Source organism: Asparagus officinalis, chromosome 3 (genome assembly GCF_001876935.1).
Source record: "Asparagus officinalis chromosome 3, Aspof.V1, whole genome shotgun sequence".
Lineage (NCBI taxonomy): Eukaryota > Viridiplantae > Streptophyta > Magnoliopsida > Asparagales > Asparagaceae > Asparagus > Asparagus officinalis.
Genome location: NC_033796.1, coordinates 39,785,828 through 39,795,685, shown reverse-complemented (window position 1 = coordinate 39,795,685; position 9,858 = coordinate 39,785,828). Strand labels below are relative to the sequence as shown.

The following is a 9,858-nucleotide window of genomic DNA, read 5'->3' as shown; positions in this document are numbered from 1 at the left end:
GATGTACATAACCTACTGCCAAATGAAGTAGTTAATTATTGAGTTTCTGACCTGAACTCTATGTGTAAAAACCTTTTAATTCTTCGCCATCATCCTTATAATTTGATGCTTTTAAGTGCATATGATGCTTTGTTGCACTATTGAAAGGCTTGATGTTTATGTTCTTTCTGTCATTTATCGAGTACACTGCAATGCATCAAGCAAATTATGTTGTAGTATAGCTGTTGAAGCTTCCTGAATCTGCTGACAGTGCACCAAAAATAGCAGATATCATTGTACAATTTTCTTTGACAATATGATCACCTCTTGTTTCCAATATATTTTGCAAATAATTAAGGGTTTTGAAAGTAGACTTTCAATGATTTTTCTAACGTTATTAGGGAAAAAGAGAACCTGTAGATCAATATATGTCTTTAAATCCCTCCTGTTTCTCACTGATTTCATAATTCTGCATCCCTCGAACACAAATGCTCGATAAACCTGGTCCACAAGATAATTTTTTGTCATGCCGAGCAAAGTTTTCTGAAAACCAAAACATCACAATTTTCTTAAATTAACAAACTTCAACTCTAAATTAATCATATACCTTGCACAACCAATGACCAAAGAACTCTTGACTGAATTGAGCAACATTAGAAACAGAAACATGGACGTCTCAGAAGCAAATTGACCAATTCAGAGAGACAAAAAATTGCCAGAAAACGTGGAACTGAACTGATTCCACCTGAATCCATCAATACATTTCCCCGAAATGCATCATTAGAACAATGCTTCACACATTAATTCATCTCCTCACGACTAAAAAGAAATTCCAAAATTTAATCACCTAAACGCCATCACATTTACAATGAAACATCATCTAGCGACCTCTGGGCGACTTTCGATGGGATGTCAAAGGAGACCCGTTACTCGTGACCCGTCTTGGTGACCTTAGGCCTGGATCCGAAACCTTTCTCCCTCCCTTTTGCATTTTGCTTAATGGTTTCTTTTGAGTCTAAGAGTGGCTCGAGTGTGGCTAAGACCTCAGACATCTTAGGTCTGAGTCTGGCTTCATTGCTTATGCATCTTAATGCAAGAGTGGCGATAGTAAAGGCTGCTTTTTTAGGGTATTGGCCCCCTAATCTCGAGTCCATGATCTTGTATAGCTTTCTCTTGTCTCCAAGAAAAGGTCTAGCCCAATCTACAAGGTTCTGTTCTATGCCAATCTTGTTCTTGTCGAGAGCTCGACGTCCAGAGAGTAGTTCCAGAAGCACGACACCGAAGCTGTAGACATCAGCTTTAGCAGAGAGACGGCCTGAAAAGTGATTGCAAGCATTAGAACAAATAATTTCATCACTGATCACATACTCTTGAATTGTAAAAAGATTCTAAAATTACTTGTAAGAATTTCTTCAATGATTCTCTTGAATTAGTCTTCAACAGTCAGCCTATTCAGAGATTGATTCATTCACGTGTAAGTAAATAACAAATATTTCACAACAAAAATGATTTACTTGTGTAACTCTATTACTTAATGTGTAATTTGTAAGGAATGACACTAGTTCTATTATGCGTTGCATGATTGACTTTTTCTATACGATTTTACTATATCCAAACACCATCACCATTTTAATTAAAAATAAATAACTATTTAAATATAAAGTATGTAACCAACATCTATCTAAATGGTTCCTGAACCCCACTTTTCTCTTTCTTATAAAAAAAGGCTGAAGAAGTGGCGAGAGAAGCAGCAGGAAGTTCAGGAGAATCGGCCAGGCAGACTGGCGGTCGACCGCGAGTCAGCGACGGTCGACCGCGAACGTGCACAGGAGGGCAGTAGGATTCGGATCTGAAGGCGGTCGGCCGTGACGGTCGACCGCGCAAACCCTGTAAGAGATTTAACTCTCGGGATGAGGTTCAGTCGACCGTGAGTTTCCTGTAGGATATTTGTTCTATGTCATTTAGTTCGGTCGACCGTCACGGTCGACCGCGATACCTGCACGGTCGACCGCCGCGGTCGGCCGCGAGTTGTTTTTTGGGCTGGGCTTGGTTTTTGACCCGGTTCGTTTGAAAGCTGATATATAACTCTAATTAGAATTAGTTAGGGTTAAGCAAGGACGTTTTTTGAGCAGTCTTTTGGAAAGAATTGTTGCATCCAATTGTGGGAGATTTGTGAGAGATCTAGAGCTTTGTTTTAGGGTTTGATCGGTGAGATTTGTAACTCTATTTGTATTATCTTGATTTCTAATAGTAAGAACTTCCCCCCTCCTTGCCCCGTGGACGTAGGCAACTTGCCGAACCACGTAAATAGTTTGTTCTTGCTGTGATTGTGATTTGCTTAGTGGTTGTGATTTATCTCGAGTTATTGTTCGAGGCGGCGAAGCTTCCGCCGCGCACAACAAAGGCTTTAACAACCCTGTACCTGTGACTATATAAAAAAACCAAAGGGTTCTCAGAGCTAGGCTCCTGACTGGTTAAAGGCAAAGGGAAAATAGAATTCAGAAGAATTTTGAAGATCTAATGTGCAATCTAGGATTTCCGAGCATGGTCAATAGGCCCAAAAACAACAAAGATGATAGGAGCAAAATTTTGGGTTATAAAAACAATAATACAGTTCTACTCTCACGTGAACTAAAATTTGACCTCATAGACCAACAATTTACCAACCTGTTGCTACATACTCTGGAGCAGCGTATCCATGAGTTCCCATGACTTGTGTGGAGACATGAGTATTATCCCCTGTCGGGCCAGCTTTTGCCAAGCCAAAATCTGAAAGCTTCGGACTAAAATCCTATATCGAAATAAATAAAATTAAAAAAAATCAAAAATGGAAAATTGGAAAAAAAAACACCATTATATAAACCAAAAAGGCAGTAGTATCAATACCGAGTCCAGGAGAATGTTTGAGGCCTTCACATCTCGAAAAATGACTTGGGATTCCCTGTCATGCAAAAACACAAATCCTCTAGCAGCTCCAACTGCTACTTTGATCCGTATCGCCCAAGAAAGTGGCTGTGAACTTCCTAGAAACCAACAATGTTAACTTCAGATATTATTCTTTTAATAAACAGAATGAGTGTATTCCTTAAAGAAAGCATTTCCATCTTCCCTCTTGAATAGTCTCTTTCATAGACTACGGAATCTATCGGGATTGAAGAACATACACAAATTGCAAGAGAACTGAGGTAGTTCTCCACACTCACTAACAGACATTACTCCATTCGTAGCTAGTGCCTCATAATGCTTGATTTCTCATAATGCTTAAAGAAATCAATGATTTTGACAAAGAAAAAGAAACCAAGTACATATTACTCACTTCTAAATAGATGATTCTCCAAACTTCCTTTTGGCATGAACTCATAAACCAAAAGACGGCTGTCACCATCTGAACAGTACCCGATGAGCTTAACCAAATTCGGATGGTGAAGTTGACCAAGATACTCAACCTCTGTCTGCAACAATTTATAACCAAAAGAATACAATGTTACTTAAAAACTAGATATCACAAACGACCACCAAAGATATATGGTTAAATTGGGGAGACCCCCCCCCCCCCACTACTATAACACAATTGCAGACAAATCCCTTGTGTTTCAATTGTTGCAAATAGACCCCTGAGCAGAACTTTTTTGACTCCTTCATGTCAAAAAAACAATTTTATAAGTCGGTGAACATCACTTGAGGGGTTTATCTGTAATTAGGCCATAATACAGGGGTTCTACCTGCAACAATAGAACTACAGGGGGTCTATCTGCAATTAACCCAAAGATATAAGACATTTAAGAGAGAAATCAAGGAGTACCAGCCACTCCTTATGACCCTGAAAACCTTCTGGTTTGAGCTTCTTGATAGCAACAACCATCCCTGACCCAGGCCTGGAAGGAGCGAAACTTTGCTTGTCAATCCAACCTTTATAAACATATCCAAATCCTCCTTCACCCAAAAGGCTATCTGGCCTGAAATTTCTAGTGGCACTTTTCAGTTCACTGAACGTGAAGTCTTTCAAATTCGAGGATGATAGAATTTCTCCTTCAGTTCTCGGTGTAGGAAGAACCTCAGGCCCACTCCTTTCACTATAAGAAGGTACCGTCAAAGTCGATGGAGTTGAGAATGTCTGAGTGGATGGAAATGAAGACAAGCTTGACCTGCAAGTGACTTTTGAAGGTCCTATGCATGTAGTTGTAAAAGAAAATTTAGAAACTATTCATGAGCTGTTAATAGCTTAATTACTCGTATTAAAGATAATTTTTCAAACAAATCTGCAAAAAACAATAAATTTATCAACGGGTCGTTTGTGGAAAGAACCCCAGTACTATCGCCCAATTGTGGATAGTGGATAGACCCACTATAGATTTATTGTTTTAGAAAGACCCCTTGAGTGAACTTTGGCTCTTTTAGCCTCAGAGAAAGGAAAAACTATTTTTGACAAATAAACCTCCTAAGAATAAGAAAGTCTAAACATTTAATGCAGGGGGTCTATCTGCAATTGGGCGGTAGTATAGGGAGTCTATTCACAACAATTGAATTATTGGGAGTCTATCCATGATTAGTGGATATTACAGGGAGTCTATCCGCAATTGCCGATGTAAGTTTGGACCATAAAAAAACAGCTTATTAGTTTATGTAAGATCCCTACTCAAAATAACCATAATTGTCTCAGGCTGCTCATGCTAGGAACTTCAAGGCCCACAGAAATAAACAAACTCCCATAGAAGCTTGGGCAATCCTTTATAGCAAAAGTGGAACCTTCTTGAACAAACATCATGTCCCTCAGCCATTTTAATAAGAGAAAAAGCTTGGCATACGATGAACTAGGTTGCATGGGTATGGTACGGGTGTTGGTACAAGACACGACAAATTTGTAAAGGGTAGAGACGGGGACACGGATACACACTCTCTCTCTCTCTCTCCCTTTAAAAGCATGAGTTCAGGAAAATCTTTCTATGATCAATATTAACCTTCACTATTTTGAATATTTCATTTAAATCCTAATCTATTCTAATTCTAATTACATCTTATCTAATCTCACGGAATTATCGATAGCTCAACAATTAAAAAAAATTAACAAACTACATGAAGTATTATTTTAAATTTTTTATTTAAATCTTAATCTATCTAAATACTAATTATATCCTACATTAATCCCACACGAACTACCTATACATCAGCAATTTAAAAAAAATAAGATTAAGATTTAATTATAAAATTACACAAAATATCTTTAAAAGTTCAAAATTACCCAAAACACCCTGACTTTTCAAAACTTAAAACAACAAACATGAAAATCTAAACATTAAAAACAGCCCCCAAGGAATTTAAAATTTGCAATTAACACCCTCAATATTTCTAAAATTGCAGAAACAACCTCAAAAGTTCAAACTAGAAAAAAAACAGCCAAAATTAGAGATTTCAAAACTTGCAAATAACATAGATAGATTCTAGGGATTACTATTATGCACTTGAAAATTTAAAATTTGTAAAAAATAACCTCAAAGTTACATAAATTACAAAAACTCCCTCAAAAGTTAAAAATTACAAAAATCCTGATATTTCAAAACTTGTAACCTGTAGACATAAAATCTAAAATTATCAGCAGATCGCTGAAAATTTGAATTTGTCAAAAAACAACTCCAAGTTTTAGTAATTGCAAAAAACACGCTCAAAATTTTAGGGTTGAAAGAAACATCTTAACATTTAAAAACTTACCACCACTCATAAAATATAAAAATTACAAGTACCTAACATAAAATTTAAAATTTTCAAAAAATACTATTAAAGTTTAAAAATTTTACAAAACACACCCTCAAAAGTTTAAAATCACAAAAAAGCTAAAATTTGGTAAAGAAAAGAGTAAATGTTTGATATCCTTTCATTAAGATATATAAATTTAAATTTCAATTTAAAGTTTATCATCCATTTTCAGCATCTAAAGGAAGTCTAAGTGGACACTAGTAAAAACTAACAATTACGATAGATTAAAACTATCTAGTTAAGGAATAAAAATTTAAAAAATATATAACAAATTAAAAATTAACGTTACTGTACAAATTTAAGGAACTACATATAATTTTAGTAATAACATTAATGAATAGAAGACTAAATTACATAAAACTAACAAAAAACTATAATATAATAAGTTAGTAGTAATTGATTATAATGTATAAACATTCATCTCTAATATTAATAATATTTATAGAGTAAAAAATACGAGGAATTTTGTATGGAGAAACTATCGGAAAGTTTAGAGCTATCATTTTAAAAAAAATCAAGTTGTTTTTATTCAAATAGAGGAGTGAAGTAAATAAGCCTAAATTTTAAAAATATTCATGAATCACTTGAACTGATATTAACAAAAGGTATATCTAGCAAAGAGCACAGAGGAGTTCCTTAATTTGGTGCTAATTAAAAAAAGCATCCTCCGTGAAAGATATAAGAAAAATTAGTAAATATTTATAAATTTTTATACTTTATTCTTGAAATACTAAAGAAATCATAAAATTAATATAAAATTACATATAAATAATCTTACAATAGAAACTAAAGTCAAGTCATTGATCAACTATGTTGCAAGATATATCAAGCCAGATAAGATGAGGGAAATCACTATAATGAACAAAAGATATACACATGATAATTAGTTACAATAATGTAAGTAAAAAAAGTTGTAAAATTAATATTTTTCTTTTTCCTATATGGTGGTATGACTCTGCAAGTAAATTTATTTGGGGATATAACTACCAGTAAAGGATGAGTTTTTAAAGACATGATCAAAAATAAGCACATAATAACACTGTCTCGTTTCAAGATCTTTAAATATGAAGGTAGCATATTTTACTACTAAAATTCTTATAAAAGGTCACTAAACATAAAATTTATATTATATCTGTCTTAAATTTGTAGGAAAAATATGCATGTTATAGTAAATTGTATTAACGATATATACCAACACAAAGATACAACTTATTGAAGAAATAAAAGAATGGTAAGTAAACCAAGCAGATATCCATATAACACAATAAAGAAAAAAAAATTACACTTTAAAGCTAATATGCATGGCATATTCAGAACAAGCTACTAAAATAGAAGCATATCTATCAAGGCTCTTTATAAATACAATACAAATTTAAACTATTGATATATGCAATCATCACAATATTAAAGATGTATGATCTTATAAGACCAACTCTAAAATTTACACAATTAAACTTAAAAATACTCTTTTAATATACGAACACGCTATTGGACATATAATGTAAAGATAACTACCATTTACAATAAAGTTGAGCAGTGGTTCTAGCTTGCAAAAGCTACAACAAGAAGGTTGGATAGAGATGTTAATAAGAATGTCCAAATAATAAATCACAGAATCACTAATGAGGTAATACCAAGGTTGAGTGATATTCCTTCTTCATGAAATAAACATATCAAGTTTAAATATTAACATTATAATCTAAGGCAATTTGATAATGAAAAATACAGTTATTTAGTTCAGATCCTTGTGAAAAATAACACAGATAGAGTAAAAGTAACAGTATTTAACGCAACAGAAACTCTTATTGAATGCACACAAGAAGAATTCATTGCAGAGAAAAAAGAGTAAACTCCTAACCTTATTTAAAAATAAATTAGAAACACAAAAAATTCATATATATGAAAATAACATTTAGTCTCATTGAAACACAAAAATAATCAAAGTCTGTATTTCTAGAATTTCTGTTGAACATCAAAAATGCATTCAACTTCTTTGCGAAGTAAGACGAGAAGACAAAACATGAATGAGCTCAGGGTAAAATAATAGCACAAGAAATCCAGCTTCAGACCGATGTCTCAATCAATATAGACGATGAAGGCATAACTTTAGAATTGCTTAGGAAAAAGATAAAGGTGGAGAAAGATTGATCTTAACTCAATAAAAAAATAAAATAGAAAGAATAAAAGATTCCGAATATTTTATAGAATAGCTCAATTTTTTGAGTAAAACCAGGAATCTTTAGAAAGGATTTTCATAAACTCTTTTAAATATTTTTATATGATTATGTGGATGCTTTTATCATATAAAATATACTAGATTTAACATTAATCTTTAGTTTATGATTTTTTCTAAAGTCTATTAATTAATTAGCAACAAACTTCATATTCTCTTTAGTTTCATTCTAGCCGACTTTTAATTAATCATCTTGGCTTTTTAGGTTTAATTATTCATCTTTCTTTTATAACCCTACTTTTTTTGAGTGTTTTTCATTGTTACAACATTATACTTTCAAAATTGGTTTCATGTCGGTCCAAATCACGTGAAAATTCAAATTTGCTTTAGATTACATTTATTTTCTGCAAATTTAATTATCAACATAAAAATTTAAATTTGTTGTAGCCCATTCTAACAAACATCAAAAAAAAATCACAATACTAAAATTTAAAGACATAAGTGAGCAAAAACGATCAAAGTGAAATTGATGAACAAATTTTAGTAAGGAAATAAATTAAAAATATTTAATCATGATATTTAACCACGTGCATTGCACGTGCATAAAACCTAGTGTGTGTGTGTGTGTTATGTATATTTATATGTATTAAAAGTAATAATTTACATAAGATCAACGTATAAGAAATAGATGTGAATTGTAGAATATACATCTAAGAAGTGTATTTGGAGTGTTTTAAATTAAAACATGTATTATATAGTTGAGTATATGTCTGAATAAACATATGCATATGTTCAAGAAGTGTCCAAGAGGTTTGCGTATGGGTCCATGGCAGGTACGAGTACGGCTTCCTAATAGAAGCACAAAGGTAACATAGATGATGAAGAATTGAAACTAGAATTAATATACCTTAGATATATCTTAATGGATGTTAAAGAAAAACTGCATTTTTCATATCAATATCACTTTCGGAAGCACATGTTTAGAGGGAAAAAGTTCAAAAAATAACACATAAAGTTATAGTTGATGGTTATAAGCAGACCTTCGTCATTGGGTGTTGGATACGTTATAGGGAGCAGATGAGATTATAAGAATTAATGCCTTACTTTCGGTACAAACAAACACCTTATTGCCACTCCAATACACCATCCTGTAATCTCAAAGAAAAATGACTTAACAGGAACATCTCAATACAAACAAAATAAATGAATCTTTTTAATGGTAAATTACATTTGGTTCTCTACAAAGTTAGATATTTATTAGCATTGGGCTTTTGCATCCGACCTGACCTAGTCAAGGTATAACTACTCGGCACCTAAATGGAAATATCAGCAGTCAACATACACTTAAATATCAGTACAACGAAAATTATAGGTCATGAAGAGACAAATGTAACCATCAACTTCACCCCTCTCTGTACGTATTGCCATTTATGGGTCAATGTCAATCAAACAGTTGATTCAAAATCTCAGAAATCAAACATTGTACTCGATCCAAATCAAGGTATAAGCTTTTTCATATTCCCAAAGCGCCAAACCCATATAAATCTACATTAATTTGTATGTGTATATTTGTTTAGATTACCTTAATCAGTATCCGATCTTGTAGGCACATGAAAATTGAACTTTATCAAATCCAGTTCTTAAAACTAGAAGATATAACCTCCATCTCAACACACACAACCACATCCTATGAACAGAAAAGGTCCAACTTTATGCAATTAAACTCTTGACTAAAGAGACAGGACATGGAATCCTTTCCAACATGAAAGCAGGCATCAAACTTTCATAACTGAAACAATAACTACCAATCCATCAAAAGTCTTAGAGATGCAAACTTTCAGCTTCCACTAAGTCTATACTGTAAGTTTTACTTGAATGTAATATATGATCCACAAACAAATTTCACATTTCAAACTTCTAAGAGACTCCCAATACCAAAAATACAAGACCCTATA

General features: G+C 33.0%; 1 protein-coding gene across 2 annotated transcripts in view; it reads right to left on the bottom strand.

Moving 5' to 3' along the window:
- LOC109833889 (probable serine/threonine-protein kinase PBL3) overlaps positions 600–9,858 on the bottom strand; it is a 10,576-nt gene continuing 1,317 nt past the window's right edge. The window contains exons 2-6 of one of the 2 annotated variants that reach the window (XM_020401740.1): positions 3,782–4,151; positions 3,296–3,431; positions 2,866–3,002; positions 2,647–2,770; positions 600–1,294 (exon numbers count right to left, since the gene is read on the bottom strand). In XM_020401740.1, coding sequence (XP_020257329.1) covers positions 906–1,294; positions 2,647–2,770; positions 2,866–3,002; positions 3,296–3,431; positions 3,782–4,151 — 1,156 coding nt within the window. In that variant the 3' untranslated portion in view covers positions 600–905. The remainder of the gene's footprint in view (positions 1,295–2,646; positions 2,771–2,865; positions 3,003–3,295; positions 3,432–3,781; positions 4,152–9,858) is intronic. The other variant, XM_020401741.1, reaches the window with a different exon arrangement.